At 40.3% G+C, this 21,874-nt stretch overlaps 1 protein-coding gene across 1 annotated transcript in view; it reads left to right on the forward strand.

The window, feature by feature from the left end:
* The window catches only part of hpse2 (heparanase 2), an 82,103-nt gene that overhangs the window by 47,353 nt on the left and 12,876 nt on the right, over positions 1–21,874 (forward strand). The window contains exons 6-9 of the mRNA XM_018766201.2: positions 1,012–1,059; positions 10,124–10,217; positions 11,725–11,831; positions 12,008–12,122. Of these exons, the coding sequence (XP_018621717.1) occupies positions 1,012–1,059; positions 10,124–10,217; positions 11,725–11,831; positions 12,008–12,122 (364 nt within the window). The remainder of the gene's footprint in view (positions 1–1,011; positions 1,060–10,123; positions 10,218–11,724; positions 11,832–12,007; positions 12,123–21,874) is intronic.

Below are 21,874 nucleotides of genomic sequence, written 5' to 3' on the forward strand. Positions count from 1 at the left end.
CCGGTTCCCCCGCGACCCCCTATGGGACAAGCGGTTTAGAAAATGTGTGTGTGTGTGTGTGTATTGCAGCTATATGCTAAAATAGTTTAAATTCATTTTTTCCCTCATTAGTCTACACTCAATATCCCATAATGATAAAAGTAAAAACAGGATTTTAGAAATTTTTGCAAATTTATCAAAAATAAAAATCTAAAATATCACACTGATATAAGTATTAAGATCCTTTGCGATGACACTTGAATTTTAGCTCAGGTGCATCCCATTTCTTCCGATCATCTTTGAGATGTATCTATACTTTAAGGCAACACTTCAGTGTCTAAGAGACAACTCTGTGAATGTCCTTGAGTGGCTCAGCCAGAGCCCAGACATGAACCCAAACGAACATCTCTGGAAAGACCTGAAAATAGCTGTTCACTGACATTTTCCATCCGAGCTGACAGAGCTTGAGAAGATTTGCAGAGAAGGATCGCTGAAAATCCCTAATTCCAGGTGTGCAAAGCTTGTCGCGTTGTATCCGAGAAGACTCAAGGCTATGATGGCTACCAGAGTGCTTCAAGTAAAGGGTCTTCATACTAATGTCAATGTGATATTTCAGTTTTTTATTTTTTAAACATGAAAAGTGAGAAAAGGGAAGCGGTCTGAATACTTTCTGAATGCACTGTATAAAACCAGTGACTCTCTAAAAGGAACCCTGCCCACCTCAGAAATTTTACAACAGAGGTTTAATATGGAAACTGATTATATGAGCCAAGACACTGATTTTATACTTTAGGTGAAAAGGTTAGGTGGAATTTATAATTTAAACATTTATAACACTTTAATAGTGATATAATTACAATTTAGCATTTGTCTTTAGGTACAGAAGCATGGTGTTTTTATTGAGTATTTTCTTTTATTTGGTTCCCATTTTTATTTGTAATAGTTGGTAGCGTACAGAAGTGTGTTTTCCGCTCTGCTTTTCTTCCTGTAGAATCTGAGTTGTGACTAAATGATTTCTGTTTTTCTTAACAGGTTCATGAAGAATGCTGGTTCTATTGTAGATGCAGTTACGTGGCAACAGTAGGTATTCTACTCTCTTATTTTTCTCTGTTTTTTACATCTCTCCATGCTGTTTTAATAACTTGTATCTTGTTATTGTGAAATAGGAAGCAAGCTAGGCTGGGCCTATTTGCCACAAGTGGGTAGTCTGGTTTCAAACCCAGCTCCCAGCCATAGGCTTCTGGGCAGTTTAAAAAGTGCTACTGGAAGCCCCTACACATATCGTTTTAACTTAATAATTCACCAGATGATAAAAAAAATCCATATTTTTGAAATTAAAACTTTAATTGTTTCTGTTTATGGAAATACTTTGACACCTATAATTGAACTTCAGAACAAGAGGTCTTCATGAAACTGTTTTCCCACTTTCTTTTATGGCCTATCCTCCTGTGAATAGCCATTACACCTCATAAGCTGGGTCTCAGCAAGCTCTCAATTGCAAACACCTGCTTCTAAACACATTTTATCAGAATGGCCAGGTTGCATGCTTGGCTGGACTATACATATGTGTTGTCCAATTTGAGTCTTTCCTTTTAAGCTCATAAAGTTTACTGAAAGAGGAGTGTAGAAAAAATGTCTTTGCATGAGGTTATCCTGATGGTGAGTTGTACCAGAACACGGTACAGTCTGTCCCTACCAGCAGCTTTATAAGTTCATATGGTTACATTCTGTATTAACCGTGTTCAGTTCTTTTGTTCAGATTTCTTGGCAGCCTGATGTTACATGTTGGGATTTTTGTGCTAGGAGACCTGCAGAGTGTATCATTTTTATTGGCTTACATTTTCACCTTTTTATACAGTTGGATACTTGACAGAACTTTATTCTTAAAATTATTGCCTCTGAATAGGGTGTTGTTAATGGCTCTTCACATCAGTGGTTGGCGACTGTTTGGAATAATGAAGCTACTTTTAGGGCTACAGTTTAATGGTTGGAATTTGTGTAGAAATAGTAGTACTGTAGTATAGTGCGTACAGACCATGTGGTGTGTATTTTCTCACTTTCAGTAGTGATGCATGTTTGTGATTATAAGTGTAGTGTGCCTGGACATTTGTTTAATGTTAGTATAGAGTTCACAAGCATGTGGTGGACGTAATGAAAATGCAATAAGTACACAAATTTAATTCACCAACAGCCAGGGTGACAATGTTGGCTACATATGTTAATAACAAATAAAATGGTAACATTAGGGTGATTCAGCTGATGCTTGGCGCTAGTGGTTATGCTTTGTGCTTTTAGAGATTGAAAAAACAAAAATCCTGACTATCAGAAAGGAGCTGATTCATCACTTTCTCATCAGGAATCAACAGTTTTTAAACTGATAGATGATCCAGATTTTTCTTTTTCTCATCTATATTGAAAGCTTGAGTAAATGATTGGCCACATAAAGAAAAAAATTGGCATCCTAGATTCTGATTGAGCAGCGGAACATGTAAATGAAACAAAGGAGCAAGAACACTTAACCTGAGCCGTGGAAAGTTCAGCAGTATTACCTGCGCTGGCCTCCATAGTCAGCAGCAACAGCATTCCCAGTTTGTCCCATATGCAGTCCTAGATTAATGCAGATCTTCACAACTCTAATATCTGGGTGCACAGACCTTTGTGCCTTAACTCTGTCAGGAGCTCTTAGCTTGGGACGAGTGGTTTCAGACAGCGTGTATGTGTCACTCAGGACATTCCTAGGAGTATTAGAGTAAAAAAAGCTTTATAAGTAATTAGACCTAGTAATAATCATGTGAGCATGATGAAGGCTCTACTTGGGCTTATCAGGTAAGGCTAATCCTTTCTAACTGCTACCATTTACTTCGTGTCCAGTTTGCTTGAATCCTGCTGCAGGCAGATCCCAGCTGACAGGTTTTTGAGCATCAGATCACACAGGTTGTTTCACCTGCCCCTGCACATGCGTAACCGCAGCCCTGTGGGTCCAACACAGATCCATTAAAAAATGTCTTTAACGCTTACTCAACATAGTGGAATGCTCATCTGAGTCTCGCTCCGTTTCTACAAGTGTTAGAAATTTTATTTCATTCTGCATTTGTGCCTCTGAGCGGACTGTGTGTGATACGTATTACGCTCTGAAGGGGATATCTAAAAAGATCCATGCAACATCGAACGTTTATGGACCAGGACAACTGAGCAGGGGAACTGAAGATCTTATTGAGGTCTGATTACGGCAGTTTTCATAATAAAATAAAAGATACTTTGTCTGAACAGTAATAGTGTTTAAACTCCTTAGAATTTATACTAAAAGGAGGGACAGAAAAAACTGTGAATTATGCCCCTCTCTAAATGCATCTGCTCATACATTGTGTACATTGTAGAAATTCTGAGCACTGTTTACACCACTCTAAACATCTCTTTTGAACAGAACCTTCTTGATGTGGGCTATTGATAGGTACGGATGGAGCTGTACTGTAACACTATAGTGATTTCCTTTTTAAATTGATCTGCCACTAGAATGAACTCCAGATGGTCCACGATGAATGATACCCCTTTACACATTAATATGCAGATATTTCACTGCTTGTTTGTGGCCAAGTTTTGTTAAAAGACACCTTTACACTTGTATATAGTTCAAAGCCTATAGGGAGAACTCCCTGGAAAGGAGGTCGGTCATTGTAGGACAGTCGAACAGTCTTTCACTCATATAGTCACACACGCGGCAGGAAATTCAGGCATCATACAGTGGGGACATTTTGCATTTTGGCCATCCTGTGAATTTTATATTTTAGATATATCATGTGGCAGCCTATTCACGTCGCATTTACAGCAGTTAATTCGTCAGGAGATTAAGATTTTAATCCTGATACCTTGTCTTCAGAATGCTCTTTGTGTGTCTGTTATAATGGCAATGTACTGGACACGGTATTGTCTTGTTATCGGTTTTTACTCTAGTGTGATGTAATGATCTCCCTTTCTGCCTCCGAACTGCTGAATTCCTTTCTCGGAATTTATTGCTTATGGACTCACTTCTCTCCTGATCTTCCAACTTCTTGATAAACTAAAACTCTTCAAAGGTGTCATCTTAGTAATATTATTATTATTATTATTATTGTTATTATTATTATATCACTGCTGTTAACCTGAGGATTTGTGAAAAATTAGTTTTATAGCAACTTCACCACTGTGTCTTCATGCTCTACATCTGTTACCTGTTCCATTTTAATAGGGGAAACTTTTAATATATCTGTAAATAACAAGTAACAAGTAGCGGCTATTGTGATAATGTACACCCAGCACTGGGCGGCTGAAGGTGCCACAGCATGTGTGCACGTGTGTGTCTCGGGGCTTCGAGGAGCCTGGTTTGCAGGACAGAGCACAGTGCAGTACGGTAGCCTATAGTGCAGTGCAGAAACTCATTTGCAGCTTACACCGATAATTTCCCACAGTTCTGCAATAGTCACCCTTGATCTTCCTGTACTCCAGTACTGCTGTGGTTAAACACTTTCCAAATAGGATATTTAGAGGTGCACACATTATGAAAGATAAAAAGAATCAGGGGGAGGGAAGGAAGGCTCTGACAGCTCTGTGAAAACAGTATTCTTCAACATATCTGCTAACAGTTTTAATGAACTCAGAATTAATGTCATCAGCCGCGTAATGATACGTTTGTCTAAAAGATATTGGGATCTCTTGGGCATTCTATTTTCTTTGCACCTGAGAATTGTTGGTTGCATTGAACTACTGGCTGACAACACCTTTCAAATACTTTTTTTGTGTAAGCCTGTATAAATATTTTCTATGAGATATAAGTTGCTTTGGAGAAAAGCATCTGCTAAATGAATAAATGTAAATATAAACAAATCATAGACCTGTTACTTATGTCATTATAATAAACCTAAACACAGTTACGAAACAATCTTAGTGATGCATGATACATGCTCAGTACTGAGGAATTTTAATATTACAAACCAAAACTAAACTGAACGCTGCGTCAGTGTCAGACCACTTTAAAACAATTACAAATTGTTTGTAATTTGAAATGGAAGGGGGGTGTGGTGGTGCAACGGGCTTGGCTGGGTCCTGCTCTCCAGTGGGTCTGGGGTTCAAGTCCCGCTTGGGGTGCCTTGCGATGGACTGGGGTGCCTTGTGATGGACTGGTGTACCGTCTGGGGTGTGCCCCCTCCAGCCTTACATCCTGTGCTGCTGGGTTAGGCTCTGGCTCGCCACAACCCTGCTTAGGACAGGCAGTTTCAGACTGTGTGTGTGAGTGTTTGTAAAAGTGTTTGTGGTAGTGTAGTGGTTAGAACAACTGCCTTTGGACCCAAAGGATGCAGATTTGAGCTCACCTCTGGCTGTAGTACCCTTGAGCAAGGTACTTACACTGAATTGCTCTAGTAAAAATGGCCCAGCTGTATAAATGGGTAAATAACTGTAACCTTAACATTGTAAGTTGCTTTGGAGGAAAGTGTCAGCTAAATGAATGAATGTAAAAACTGTCTTAGGCTAAACCTTGTTAATAAATGAAAGTTACTTAAAGTTTGTTTAAATGCCTTACTTAGCAGCCCTGTCTAGGACATGAGATTGAACTGAATTCAATTGGAGAAATTATGATTGAATTATGTGCAACCCCATATGTACAGACACAAATCCACTCCAATGTAGCCTGCTGCAGTTGTGCATCAACTCTGTCAATGGCGCCACCTACTGGCACGGGGGTCTTCATCCATGTCCCCCTTTTCCAAGACTCCTGCTTTCTGGTCACTCTGCAGGTCACATGGAGCTGTGCAGGAGAGCTACTGTCTGTTGAAAAATCTGAACATTTCTCATTGCCCCGCAGTCGGCAAGCCACAGGCTTTTGGCAGGTCTGTAGGAGTCCATGCTGAATGATGTTATTGGAATGGAGCCAAACTTCTAGTGATAACAAGCTATCTACCATACACTCAAGTGTGCTCAGAGCTGTAGCACAGTCCACACACTCATGGGGTCTTTTTTTGTTTATCAGGCTGCTCTTTCAGAGCACTATTTTGAACTGGCTGTCATTTCATCTATACAGCACTGTAGATTGGCAGCAATGAATGCGAGTGTCCATCTAGTAAGATTTGTTTGACTGCTGCGGTGTTCTTTTATAATTAAAACATGACTTTGATTTGAAAGAGAGAAAAACAAAAACGCAGCTTCTTTTGTAGCAGAGATCAGAATCTAAAGGTCAGACATGCAGAGGGTGATTACAGAATGTGTTCATTAAAACAAGATTTTTTAAATTAATTAGTCCCACTGAGCTAATTTGAAGACTAGCTGAATTTTCCCCTAAGACTAGCAAGAGCCCTGTATTTGTGTGTCTGTGCGCTTTGTGGGGGGGCTTTCCACAGTTCTGTCTGAAAATGTTAATTGCCAGCCCATTAATGTGTAGGTCAGCCTAATTAAGGTGGAAGGAGTGTCACGCAAGAAAGCCACACATGCACACACGTGCATACAGACAAAGTTGAACCATATGCTCTCGTATACACAGACAGATAAGATGGCCAGAATTCCTGTGTTCCGGTCATCGGTAAACATGAATGCTTTTTGTCTCTGCCGCTTTTCTCTGAGCTGTGCTTCAACATGATTAGTCTATGGGCGAAAAATTCAATTTGGTTCAACTTTTTAAAAATTTTTGTATATCACCAGTCCCAACAGGCTACCTCAGAGTATTTAACAAAGAATAATGTCAAAAGCACTAAAAAAAAAACATACAGCAGGTTGCAAGAGTTACAACAACAATGCTTGAAAATTAAATTCAGTGTGGGAAAAGCCAAGAGACACAAAAACAGACAAAACATCGGAAGGAATCCATGCTCAGCTGGCTGCCCACCCATCCCAGGCATTTTTGTTGGAGGGAAACCACGTGTCCTAATTTTTTCTCCTAATTTTATGTTGTGGGAGTGGGAGGTAAAGATATGGTTTGGAAGAACAGAAAGAGGGGGTGGAGGGACCAATAGTGCTTAATGGATCTCAGTTAGGGCACTCAACACATGTAGTGAAAACATGGTGCAACCTTGCTTCTTGAAAGCAGTTCAGGAAACGTACTGTAACGACCCGCGTTACTGTTTTGAGCGGGAAAAGTGTTTATTGTAATTGGTTCGATTCGGGTGACGCACGGGGAATATAAGGGGGCGATTGCATCCGGCATAGAGAGAAAGAGAAGAGAGCCTGGGGGGCTGGGAAGGCTAGCTGGACAGCAGATCCTGGAGGAAACGGGGTCCTCGGACCGAGAGCATTATTTCCCTGTGCATCGGTGTTCTAATAAAACGGTCGAAATGAATGGTGCCTTTGCGTCCTTCCTCGCCCCGTCCAAACCCACTGCTCACCACAGTACTTTTTACATTGTGCAAGGAAATACAGATCTATGTCAGCATGATGTACTGTGTTGGTATTTTATTAAATTACAGTTTGTTGTTTTTTTATTAAGTTAATCCTTTACCAAGCCACTGTGCCTGCAGTTCCTTTGGAAGGAATGTGATGGCCCCCTTGTGTCCTGTTAGTGTTAAAAATGACTCTCAGTGTTCCCATCGTATTCGTATGAGTGTTCATAGATTTATAGTGAATCTACTGATCTAATCATTTCCATAGACATCACCCATACTTTATTTGTAAAAATCAACTTCAAATTGATATTTATGGGAAAAAATCTATGAAAAAATTTATGGGTGAAAATCAACTTCAAATTGATATTTATGGGAACAGTGTTATAAAATTTGTTTTTATTCCTGTATTTTGCCCCCATGTTTTTCTATATACTAAAAAAAGATCTGCATGTTGACTGCCTCAGGTAGTATTGCTTTTCATAGCATCACACTCCATCACCTTTGTACACTGCTAAACAATTTAATAGTTCTGGTACTTAACATTAAATATTGCTTGTTTGGGTATTTTTCACATTTTGGTTGCCGTTCTGTGCAGTGGAATAGGCAGCTTGCAGCTTCATAATTGCTATATCTCCTAGTTCCCAGAATAGGTCAAGGGTCCAGAAGCCTTCAGACCAGTCTACAAATTATGTGATAATGTGGTAACTATTCAAAACAAACATTGCAGATAATGTTTTGTTATTGTTTTTTGTTTTAGCCATGAAATTAAGTCATTACATTAATTGTACTGAACATATGCTTGTCATCAATGAATTGCTTCCAGAGCTGAAATAGAAATGGAAACCTTCAAATCAGAGAAGTTTTGAAGAGATAGTCCGAGTATAAAGAAAAATAAACTTGCAGTGAAAATGTTTTGATATTCAGTCCAAGAATCTCAAAAAACAGATATATAATGGTAAACCTTGACCACTGGAATTTCTCAGCTTATAGCTTGGATCAGTATGCTATTCATTGTTTTGTGTGCAAGTTTCAGTACGTGCCATGGGAAGATTTTTTTTTTTGTAGAAATGGCTACAGCTGTCAAATAAAACCGTGGTAAATGATGAATTTTTAAATTCACCTCACCTGAAGAACAACATACTCAAGCATTTATTTGTGGATTATGTAATTCTGTTCACACGCTTCAGTTGTTTTTGATACAGCATCATAACTTAATCATATCTTTATTATTTAACAGTTTATATGTTAAATTAAATTTAATAAGTCAAATTATTGTGGCTTCTCAAATTACAAAACAGAACAAAACTGGGACTGGAATTTCATAACTTGATGTGCTTGTAACTCTACTGCCACTTTCAACACTATGTCACAATTGATAAAATCCTCAGATAAAACTATAATAAATGAGAAATACTTTTTCCATTCATTCATTATCAGCAACTGTTTGTTGAATGAAAGGTTTTTATTAATGTTGAACTACAATAAAATTAAGACTAATTTAAATTTACTGAAAATAAAGCACTGTTTATACAACCTCCTATTCAGTCCAGACTTCTGATTGATTCAACATGCAAGCACGTGCAATGTTCTTAAATTTCCTTCAATTTGTTTATTTTGTAAACTGTTAGTAAAAATGCAGTAATACAATACGGTTAGGTTATTTACAGGAATATTGCTTTAATAAAATTATTTTGTAAGATTTTTCATTTGAACGTTTTTAATGACTCACACTACATTACAAATTATGAAAGATAAAAATCGTTATCCGTAAACTCTTATTTAATGATGATCGTTGACTGATTTGTTCCGTAAACGTGTGCAAGTTTGATGTTATTGATCACCGATGCTCAGGAATATGAGACCCGAGCTGTAAACAATTTGGAAGAAGCTGAATTAAGGTGGTTCCAAACTTCTGTTCAACAGGCGTTCAACATCTGGATGCAGAAACGCCAGTTACACTTTTTGAAGGCCAATTCTGGTATCATAACCAGTTCTCTTTTGGAGGTTAAACTGTCAATAGAGATCTTAATCACTAGGAAGAGAGACACAAATAAGTACAAGGGGTGTGAGGGATTATTTACTGCAATATATGTATCAAGGATTATGATGATTTGTTGCCCTCACAGTTCTATACCTACATTCTCTCTGGAGCTGTAAATTGTGTGGGTTTTGAGAACAGAGGAGATTGTAACACTTCCCTCCACCCTGAATGGTCCAGGCCAGATGGTCGTCCCTGTGTTTCTCTTTGTGCATGCCTCCTTCTGCCCCATCTGCGCTCACTGAGCGGCTCCTCTGCTTCCTCCTTCCTGCCTCCTCCTCTGACAACTTCATTCACATCAGGGAACAAATCTGTTATTTATCTGCGCTTGAAACAGTCCAATCTGAAATCTGGGGCTCTTGTGCAACACTTTCCCAGAGGAATATCTGTTTGCATTCACATTTCACCAGAGTAATGTGTTTGGTTGGTATGAGACTGTCAGGGAAGGACAGGTTTAATTCCCAGTAACTTTGTTTTATCAAATTGCACTTCATGTTTACAATATTTCCTGGAATTGCACCAAATGCTGTAACAAAACTTTGTGCACTGACTCTTCCAGTGGTATGAGTTACTTTGTCAGAATTTTATGTTTATTTTGTTATTCCATTGTCAGTTCAATTGAACACCCCTTTCACTAGCAGATCCAGTATTTGTAGGCCTTTGGGCCTACAGCACTTGTTAAATAAGGTGATAATTATCTTTAAACTAGTTCTAGTCAATGACTAAATAAGGACCTGAAATGTCTGTGACCTGTATCTTGCAGCTACTACACTGATGGGAGGGTGCTGAAAGTGGATGACTTCTTGAAAACACGCCTCCTGGATACATTAAATGAGCAGATCACTAAGGTGCTGAAAGTGAGTACAGTTGTATTCTACAAGTGTAAGGTGCTGGCATGAGTTTGGAGAACTGAGATGGGTACCGTGCCCTGAGCCGGGATGGGTTTAGAGAGCTGGGATGGGTAATGTATCGTGGACTGGAATTGGTTTAGCGAGCTGGGATGGGTACTGTACTGTGGGCCAGGATGGATTTGGGAAGAAGGATGTGACATTGTAGAGGAAGAAGATGAATATTTGTTAAATATCCTGATATAGGCGCCAGATGTCTGTGAAGACAGACAATCTAATTTTATTGCAACTCTCCCTGCACACCAAAGGTGTTTTGGCAACTTTGTGTAATTGCGATTGCATGTCTGAGGTGTGGAAGCAATAAAATTCGTCCTGCCCTCATTAGTGTTCTGGTCCTGTTAGCCCTGGCTTGGGCGCCTGTTGGGAAGCTCCCAGTCAGAAGCCCTTAATAGGCACTGACTGGCTATGCAACAAGGGTCAGTCGTCGGGAACATGATGTGTGACACGGGGGTCCGGGTGGTGGGACGAGTTTACAAGCCAGCCTCTCCACAGGATCACCCCCTTTCTCAGGAAACAGCTTGCTGTTCTAATGAGCAACACTGACTTTCACAACACACAGAATTTTTTCACATGGCTCCGTCTATAAATACACATTTCGTTTGCTTTATACATCCACAGCCACACATCTGGTAAAGGCCTTTGTTAAAAAAAATAGACTAAATGCGCGCCTTTGCTGTCAGCCTGCTATTGAGGCTGTTGAACATTGAGCCACTGTGATGCTGAGCTGGGGGCCCACTGTGAGGTGACTGCCTGGTGACGGGGTGCTTCCGATCAGGTCGCTGAGCTCCACTTATGGTCTCAGACCTGGATTATCTCTGAGGAGGAGATGCTATGTCGAAAAAATATGTATGCGGTGGAGAGAGAGACAAAACCTTGTTTATTTAATGCTTTTTCTTAGCCTTGTATTTGTCCTAGGTTGGGAGTGAAGTGCAGGCCGAGTCTGTTTGAGTTCCCTTTGCCAGCGTTAATCATTTGCAGCCATGCTCACAGTGTTTGCATGCTTTGGAATTCAGTTCCAGCTATTCAGTAGTGCAAGGCAAGTCCCCAAGACAAGGATAACATGGTTGGTTTATTCTACAACCACAGTTCCCTGCAATAGTCTTGTTATTATAAATACTATTACCATATTTCTGGCCTTAACATACTCTTGTTTGTCATGCACTTAAGGCTGTTTCTCAGCCAGCAACAGATTTCAGGGTTAATGTCAGTGAAGAGGTGGTTGTGGTCTGACCTTAATATGACTCAAAGCAGCAAGATGCAAAGCTTTGCATCCCATATAACACCACAAAACCGCACGTTAAAAGGTTCTGGCATTATTCATTTAGCATTGAACTAAGAATGTTTCACAGAAGAAAGGACATTGAATTTGGGTGGATGGGTACTGTTACTGACTGTTCGTGTGATGTAAAACAGGCAGTCTGTGAAGTGATCAGTCTATTACTCACCCCCTGGACAGGTTGTGAAGACACACACACCTGGTAAGAAGGTGTGGCTTGGTGGAGTGGGGCCGGCCTGGGCCGCAGGCACCAGTAACTTGTCTGATACGTACGCTGCTGGCTTCCTGTGAGTACTGCACTAGAACTGCTATTCTCCTTGTACCAGTTCTAGTGACGGCTGATTCCACTCAGCAGTCTGTCCTGGAAGAATGTCCTGTGACACATGTCATACATTAGATAATAAATCTTTTTCTGTGACTCATTGTTTTTTTTTCAAAATGTATTTTCCTTTCCTGTGCTCAGATGGCTGAATACTCTGGGCATGTCCGCAGTTCAGGGCATTGACGTCGTCCTTCGACACTCCTTCTTTGACTATGGGTACAACCAACTTGTGGACCAGAACTTCAACCCTTTGCCTGTGAGTTTCAGTAACACATTTTGAAATTTTCACTGCTGCAGGAGTAGTTGCTTGCTATGTACTTAGGGTTAGGGTTAATGTTAACCCTCTGCTGTTGAAATGGAGAGGAATAAGGATACCTTGAACATTGCATGGATGGCACTCACAGCAGCCTGTGTCTCTGTGGCTTGCATTGCTGGCACCTTGTGGTCTTTCCCGTGGGAGCTATTAGCTGAGATGAAAGCCATGGGGAAACATTAGCCCTCAGTCAGTAGCTCCAGACTGAGACCCCCACCTTGGCATAAGTGTTGCCCTGTGTGGAACAGCCAGATGCTGAGAGACATGCAACCTTATCCTCCAGTGCACAGTAGGCAGCCACCACAGACCCTTCCCCTGTAACCTGGTGGCACTCTTCTGCAATCACCCATGCCTGCCCCCTGACCCCATGCACATACAGCCTTAGGGCCCTCGAAGTGCAATGACAGTATAATGGTTAGCCAGAGGGGTGCCTGTAGAAAAGGCTGCCTGTCCCTGGCACACAGGACTCCTAAGAATCACTCTGTCTTGTTCAAAAATTCTCCTGTTGCATTCCTAAGGCCGAATAGTGTTAGGACCATTAAAGTGGTTCCTTCACATTGTTTTCCTTGCTTATAGAAAAAGAGATATAGTAACAGGGTGGAGAAGAACTTTTGACAAACACACTGCATTATGAAATAGACTCAGCTGTCTTTGAAGCCTATTGAACACCACATTAGACAACTAATTTGGAGCAGTCCTGGATGACTAAGGTGTAGATCATGCCCAAGAGGTTGCCTTTCTGAACGTTCAGGAGTAAAGCAGTGGAACTAAGTATGTAAAAATGATTATGTTTTATGACTCTAAGATTATAAATTTAAAACAAAACCTTCATATTAACAATGAGAAAAATGACCTTACACTTTTGACATGGTTGAGTTATGTGCGTTTTTATAGCTCGCTGAATTAATAGCAGAATACACAACTGGATGACTATAGAAATGATGTCAGATCCAGATGCAGACATCTCAAAGCAAAAAAAATAGATGGTATTTTACTGGCATACCATTGCATCCTTATTAGGATGTGCTTGTATGTTCAAGTGATTTAAAACAAAAAAAAATGATCAGTCTATTTTAAATGTATAATTTTTTCCCCTCCTATTCAGTTATTCTTTGGCTATTTTTCTAGGAAAACTCGCCCCCTACTGGGATCACAATGCTTTTAACATGGCTGGGTGTCTGTGTGAATTGCCAGGCATCCCACTGTGAGAATTCGCAACAGCCCCAACCTGTCAGGCTATGGGGAAATTTATGTCCTAGCTCTTTTCCTTTAATCCCATATCCAGAAGAACCATTGGACCTAGTCAAGACCTTTCTCCCCTTTGCACTCTGTGTTTGGGCCATTTTTATTTTCCTCTTTATCCTTTCCTTCTTAGCTACATCCCCACTATGCCTCTTTGTCCTCTTTCTCTCGTTTCTTGTGAGGATGGCATAAAGGCCTGTTCCAGCGGTGTCTTCTTTTGACAAGGCCCATACAGTAACCTTGGCCTCCATGCATCTGGTTTCTCTGTTAAGATGTATTATCTTCAATGCTTTAAAGATTGCCAGTCCAGCAGTCCGATGCATTGTATATTCCTGTTAAGCAAACATTGCTCAATTTCCATTGTGGCTGATCGTGTATTAAACAAGCATGCATCCTCGTAAGGCACAGAACATTGTGGACCTCTTGGTCTGTGAAATGGACAAGCAGGATTGTAGTTATGCAATCCTGGGTTTATGAAAGGCACTGGAAATAAACAACCAGCGTCTGGCAGGACAGTGAAACTCCAGTTTATATTTAAAAAAATGTTTATACTAGATGTTTATTGACCAGAATTCCAGGTGCATTGTGTTCAGTTCCATCATGAATATTCTGTTCCATTTATCTAGTTAGGATTGTGATGTATATTCATTATATATAATTATATGCAATTCCTTAAAACATTAGGCATATTGTTAGATCTGGTTCCATGAATCATGTGTTTTCTGTTGGAATGGATGTGCTCAAATGTTGCTGGAGAAGAGATCTGTAAGCAAGAAAACTTTAGAGTGTCACACCGTTCTGATATGATGGAGCACAGCTGTACCAAATGTTTGTATTTCCATGGTGCTTTCATAATGACTGACTCCAATAACTTGTTAGCATTGTTCTCTGGCATAGTTGGAGGTAGTTATAAGTGAATTTGAGAGCTGAAATTTGTTCTATAATACAGACTGTTTAATATGGTTCAGCTGCTTTTTTCCTGTAACTGTCTGTCATTTATATACATTTATCTATGTATTTCTCCCATATACCTTCTGTACCAGGGTCCTCAGCTCATGAAAGTGTCTTTGGTTGAAGTCTAGTAGTGCATTTCTGTGCTACATGATTTAAAACAAGTGTAACGTAATAATAATTTCTAAGTAAACCCAGCTACAATGACAGCTCTGTTGATAACATTTACATTCGCATTTATTGATTTTTCAGATGCTTTTCTCCAAATTGATGTACAACCTCAAGTAAACTGCAGTGCCTTTCACAAAAACAAAGTATTACAGATGCAGGCATGTAATTTTGAAAGCACAGTTACATACAATACCACAGTTTTTGCTGGTGCACATTCTATGAATAGCTGACTAGAGAATTTAAAAGCAGTACCAAGCTGATCGTGAAAGATGGTGTGATGCAAGTTTCTGGAGCAGTTTGGAGGTTAGGAGAGAAGTGAATCCAAAAGAGATGTGTTTTGCGACCATTCTTGAATGTTGAAGTGGAGTCCACAGTTATGTTGGTGGGGGGGCGGAGCAGGTTTGGTTCAGGTTCTACTGGGTCTGGTCTGGGGTTCGAGCCCTGCTTGGGGTGGCTTGCAGCGACAGACTGGTGTCCCATCCTGGGTGTGTCTCCTCCCCTCCAGCCTTGTGCCCTGTGTTGCCAGGTTAGTCCAGTTTGCTGCAACCCTGCTCGGGACAAGCAGTTTCAGCCGGTGTGTGTGTGTTATGTTGCTTTGGTAAGCATATTTTCATAGGCTATCTTAGCTCTCTTTTATTCAAACTGTTGCTAATTGTGTATTTCACAGAAGATGGTACTACATCAATGTCTAATCAACATCATAATGAATGGATCAATGACTTCTGTGAGAAAAGAAGGCTGATTCTTATTGATGCGTTCATAGTATAAAATTAAGAACACCAGGCTGTTCTTTTAACTTAGTGGGGTGTTATATCAGAGAGCCGGCCTACATGTGCACGTCGAACAGATTATTATCCTTACCCTAGGTTCACTTGTTGCAAGCTGTTTCTACCTAACCTGATCAGCTATTTGTGAAAAGCATGGCCCTTGAATGGATTTTAACAATGTTGCAATACACGCACACACATTTTCTGAACCGCTTGTCCCATACGAGGTCGCGGGGAACCGGAGCCTACCCGCAACTCAGGGCGTAAGGCCATCCAATCAAAATGAAGCACACCTTTCAACACTAATACCCAATAGCAAATATTCAAATTGAATATGGAGTGAATTTACAAATTTACATAAAATCTTTAGATGTTTCCAAGTTAATGCTAATTTGACATTGCTCCTCGTCCCAATATGGCTATTGTACTTGTATTGTAAACAGCTGTAGCACTCCAGGCAAAGTGTTCCACATTTTGTTTGATCCAATATTTTGTAACAAAATGCCATCTAACTAACATGATTGTATCACTGTATCTGCTGTATTTCAACTAGTCTGTGCTACTTTAGTCTTTCTTCCCAAACATAAGGAAAACATTGAAATGAAGAAGTCTTGTGTGCTGTGCACTGTTGCCTGTCTTCTGTGAGCTTTAAAGATACTTTTTGTGGCTTGGACCTCATTTCCTATATAAAATAAGAAGCTAAGTAACATGTTAGCAGCATGTGAAGTTAGTAAAATAGATGGTTCTTTAAAGACAGCTTGCCTTACCTCTCTGTCCAGACAGAGGTGAAATAAGATCTGAGTAAAATATGATCTGTGCTGATTTATGGCAGTTATTGTGCGTTTATAGTGAATGTCCTTGACTTTTTTCTGTCTCTTTGCTCAGGCTGTGTCACATGACCTCTGATGGGGGAGGTGTTTTTCCCCTCTTCTTTGCAACAGTATTTATTGCTGTATAAATATTTACAACACATTCTCACATAACTTTTACACATGCCCAGTTTTACACAGTTCCAGGAACCTGTGCGGTATTAGCCTACATTTAATGCTGGCAAATTCTTCATCGTAAACTTTGATGTACCAAAGGAGAGCAGTTAACAGGCTCTCAAGTAGCGAGTCTTTTCTTCTTCTTCTTCTTCTTCTTCTTCTTCTTCTTCTTCTTCTCCTTCTTCTATTATTATTATTATTATATTGTTGTTCTCAGTAATTTCTACAGCTATATATTTTCCTTGAGCTGTTTATTTGAAGCACCTGCTACTCTTGCGACTTGAAACGTCAATGTCTATGAAAGCAGGGTGCCTGATGCCTAGCTGTTATCGGTTCATGACCACAATGGATGCTGTGGTCACATCCCCTCCTCCAGCAAGAACCTGGCTTCATGACCTCCAAGAGCTTAGTGTTTATTGAAGTCCTCTGGTGCTTAGCATGGACTGATGTACAACTGGAGCACTGTGTTTTCCATATGCCATCAAATACAGATGGTCCATGGCAACCACTATTGTTTTTATCTTCTGCCTTTTTCCCTATAAAACTTACTACTCATTGATAACAGTTAATCTGCTGCTGGTGTTAGTTGTCACCACTTGTACTGGATCTGATTTGAGAACCTGTACCGTATGCCTTGATGTTACTATTGATATGTTTCAGCTGTGCTGAAGCAGTTTTGTTCGAGTAACATCTGTTTCTTCAGAAACATACTGTATGTTAAATAGGTTTGCCTAGAAAGATTTTCAGGCAAACTTAAATGCCCTATACAAGTCCTGTATCCTCTTCAGAAATATTAAGTAAATAAGTTAATGAGTAAATGAATTTGTTTTGAAGTTCACCCCAAGACAGCCTCAAAGCTCAGTAGTAGAGGGTTTGTACACTTCCGGTAACACAGTACTTAATTAAAATTTCTCAAAGAGTGTGGAAGGTTGTCATTGTCTCATAAACAGCGTTTGTGCTTCTGGGTGGGTGACTACTATGCGGTAAGGTGATGATTTTTAAGTGCTGCATTTAATTTTTTACACCGATCTGTTGTACAGTGGAGTCCTGTCTTGTACGAGGGTTCAGCAATGGGCGCAAATAATAACTAAATAAACTGTTTCCCAGATTAACCGTATGGGATATGGAGCCACAATACACAAAACAATAATATTACGTATAATTATAAACATGCTAATGAAAATGTATTACAGTTACTCATTAAAATACGTACAAAGCAGTAAAGAAAAACCAGTGCACACTGTGGAGTTGTGTAGGACTTTCAGGAGTAAGTAAGGCACTTGACACAGAGATGTTCATGAAGAGAACATAGTGGGAGGGAGACAGGGTGGGGAACTTGAGGTTCTCTGCAGTATACCACCATCAGCACCATCTACACCTACTTCTTCTGTTAACTGTATGTAAGATGCGACTCTGTTGTTTTTATTATTGTGTAGTGGTGGCGGGTGAGCTGTGACCCTCCCTTAATGTAGTGCTGCCACATGCGTGAAAAGTTCAGTGCATAACTATTGCTGGAAGTTAAGGGGGACAACCGACTCACATGTTGTTCACTGTCATACATCTAGGTAAATTTTGTGGCCGTTGCTGCTTATCCTGATATAAAAATAGCCTGTGTCCCAAAATTTCGGTCTTCTCAGCCCTTCATAGGTAACCCTACTCAACACATTCCAGCCATGTTTTTACACGGATTTTATTTGTGAACAGGACAACAAAGGCAAGAATTGAAGGTATGAAATGGGTTTGAAAAGATTTTTTTCCCAATATCTTGTGTGTCAAAAGAGGAATTACCAGAAATGACAGAATGATAGTAGTTCTCATGAGATAAAGTTTTAATGTAAAAATACCTGAGCAGTACCTTATGGAAATCACTAGATGTTTGCCAGATAGGCTTGGCTACTTTCTGTCTATTGCTTACTGTAAGTACACAGTATATATATATACACACACACACACACACACACACAAACACACTCACACACACAGTCTGAAACCACATGTCCCAAGTGGTGTCGCGGCGAACCCTTGCCTAACCCGACAACACAGGGTACAAGGCCGAAGGGGGAGGGGACGCACCCAGGATGGGACGCCAGTCTGTCGCAAGACACCCCAAGCAAGACTTGACCCCCAGACCCACCAGAGAGCTGGACCTGGCCAAGCCCGCTGCACCACCATGCCCCCTTAAGTATACAGTATAAACCATTAAATAATCAGAAAGTACAGTATTTGCTACTTTTATGTGTATTTCTTGAAGGCTGTGAAAATTTGTTAAAACATCTGGTTATTTGCAGAAACACCTCTAATAGCTCAGTTGTTACCGTGTGTGCTCTGAAACATAATGAAGCCGTATTTACAAAAGCACAGGGTGTTACTGCAGGCTGTGGTGTGATTGACATTTTAAGCTGTTCTGTGGTTCAGTCACTGAAAAAGCACAGAACCACATCTGGAGCCCGGCGACCGGAGCTCAGTGTTGCCGCCTGCCGCACACATTGGGCTACAGCAGTACATCGGGCTGCAAATTAACGCAAAGCTGCAGAGAGGAAAGAAGACTTTAAATGCTGCCATATGCAGGGCTGAATGGGAACTTCCTGTAGTGCACATGTGGCACTAAACCTTCATTTAGGTGATGAATCAGGGGCTGAGAGTGACGGGAAGGTCAGATGCCCCGCGGAAGCACAGCCACCCCACTGCTTCCATAGCCCTCTGTTCTTCTACCAAATTGTAACCAACATTGAACAATAAGTAATCCTTCTCAGGATGCATTTTTTTAAACAAGGGGATGGATTACAGCATAAATTCGATTGGATTTTCCACTGGGCAAACTAAAACACATTTCTTCTGTAGCTGTGTAGAAATGTTTATGTTTTGGCATGATATTTACTTGATGCAGTTTTTGACATTGTTTCCATTTTTTGTTTCTATTTTTCTAAACAGTGTTGCAGTGTGCATCACTGAGTCAATCATTTTTTACCATATTGGGTTAGTCTTTGCCTTGCATGTTGCATCATGCATTTTGCACTTTCGTGGGCCCTTGTGTTGTGAACATTTCAGTCATGAATTTTCAAAGATAAGAACTGTTCTCACTTTATTTAATTTTAATTGTGTTTTCTTCAATATTCTGTTTTTTATTATTTTTGTCTGATGCGGAGCTAAAATAACATGCATTTCCATGTTCAGCCAATAGTTGGCAGAAAAACACATTCAGATAGAATAATAGAAACAGAACAGTAGTGTGGACCCACTTCATACAACTCGCTCCCAGAGTTTACAGCTGGTGCCTGGTGTTCCTGAGTGCTAGAATTCAGTAACAAAATGAGGAACACTGCATGTATTTGTGATTTTTGTTGATGTGATTATGGTCTCATTTAGTCGATAACTGGTATTTATTTGGGATTTGTGGAGAGAACACAGTGTTATTTTCAATCATCTTAAATTAGTTTTAATTTTAATTTAGCATGAAGGTAACAAAAATGTTTAAAATTAACATTCCTATGAGTATTTTTTCTTTAATATAGCTGTATTCAAGATTTTTACCTAACCTTGCCCTAGAAATAAATTGACGGACATGTTTTAATAGGGTTTTATTGCTTTTGTGAATTATGTATAAAGTTAAAAGTGGCTCGATGCTAGCTTTGCACATGCTTATGGCATTTATCAGTTAACAATTTTAACTGGTTATGGAAATAATGTTTTTTCAGTAACTTTAAACATGTAATAGTTTTAATGTGCGATGAAAATAATAAAAAATAAATAAATCAATAAAAGTGTTACATGCGATGCAGTGGCATCCAGGGTGTACCCTGCCTGACACCCTTTGCTTCCATGATACAGCAGACCACCACAACCCTGCACTGGAAAAGTGGTTATTGGTAATAGATTGAAGGGGTGTGGTGGCGCAGTGGGTTGGGCCACAGTCCTGCTCTCCGGTGGGTCTGGGGTTCGAGCCCCGCTTGGGGTGCTTTGCGGCGGACTGGCATCCCGTCCTGGGTGTGTTCCCTCTCCCTCTGGCCTTACGCCCTGTGTTGCCGGGTAGACTCCGGTTCCCCATGACCCCCTAAGGGACAAGTGGTTCTGAAAATGTGTGTGTGTGTGGTAATAGATTGATGGAAGTGTTGCAGAGTAGTTTTTTCATTAGTTATAGCATGTCTGAGAACATAACAACTTAATAAGTGGAGAGGTTATTCTTATATATAGTCTATATTGTTCAGCTTGTATTTACTGTGACTTAGTGCTACAAGTAACTCTGGAGTTATGAACATATTGAGTTACAAACAGAACAGTAAGTTAAGGATTCAGTGTTGTTATTTTTTGCCTATCACTGCATTTTAGTATGGCTGTTCCTTGCCTGAGGGGGTGCGGTGGTGCAGTGGGTTGGACCGCAGTCCTGCTCTCCGGTGGGTCTGGGGTTCAAGTCCCGCTTGCGGTGCCTTGCGGCGGACTGGCGTCCTGTCCTGGGTGTGTCCCCCTCTCCCTCCGGCCTTCCGCCCTGTGTTGCCGGGTAGGCTCCGGTTCCCCGTGACCCTGTAAGGGACAAGCGGTTCTGAAAATGTGTGTGTGTGTGTGTTCCTTGCCTTATATCTTTATAGTGTTTATGGTAGGAACAGTATATATCAATAGCTTCAGAAATATTCATGTGGGCCAAATTATGTGAAACGGCGGGCAACATGTTGGACGCCCATGAATTAAAGTATCTCATAGGAGATCATTAAGCCCTTACTTCACAACAATGATTACTATTCATGATTATTCTGAAGAACAGGCATATAGTTATAGCTCTACTAGTCACTATCTCCTTTGAACTCAGGACAGTATTTTTTCACTGACATTTATTCATTTAGCTGTTGCTTCTCTCCAAAGTGACTATGTCAACGATAAACTGAACAACAGTCATGTCTGGAAATTTTAGCTTGTTTGAATTGTCTTAGCAATGGAAAATTCTAAATATCCCCGTAGCACATTTAAGTTTTATGACTTGCTAAATTCCAGTGTTCCCAAGTGTTGTTGCACGCTGTTTTTCATATTCTCTGCAGTGTCAGTCTGACACACTGCATAACCTTTTCAAAGTGCATAATTGTGCACTTCTGCTGAGGATCCCTGCAGCTCTGAATAGTACTTGGCCACTGCTTCTCTGATGGGCAGACCCATCCTCACTGGCTACAGCTGTGAAATCCATTGCTGCTCTGCAGGAGCGGAAGCCTGCCTCCAACAGGGTGTTGATGGTGAACGCATCCACCTCTGACTTATGTATCAAATACACAGTGCTCTCTGACCTGAACTGTACAAACCACAAGTTATCCTGTATTATTAACCAGTGGGTACATTTGCAGAAACAAATTTAATTGCTAACTTGTGTGACTCTCCTCTTTTTCTTTTGTCTTTTTTTTGTTTTGTTTTATTCTGTATTTTTTAAATTGGTCTTATTTTGTAACACACTCAAGGAAGCATATGGTGGTTCTCCTTCACTTACACTTGACAAGTTCCTGCACCTCAAACAGCAATATTTAGTGTAACCGTATGAAACATTGTGAGCCTGTTCATTGTTTGTAGAAGAAAGTGCACATGGTAACACTAGAGTAATTGC

Source organism: Scleropages formosus, chromosome 8 (genome assembly GCF_900964775.1).
Source record: "Scleropages formosus chromosome 8, fSclFor1.1, whole genome shotgun sequence".
Lineage (NCBI taxonomy): Eukaryota > Metazoa > Chordata > Actinopteri > Osteoglossiformes > Osteoglossidae > Scleropages > Scleropages formosus.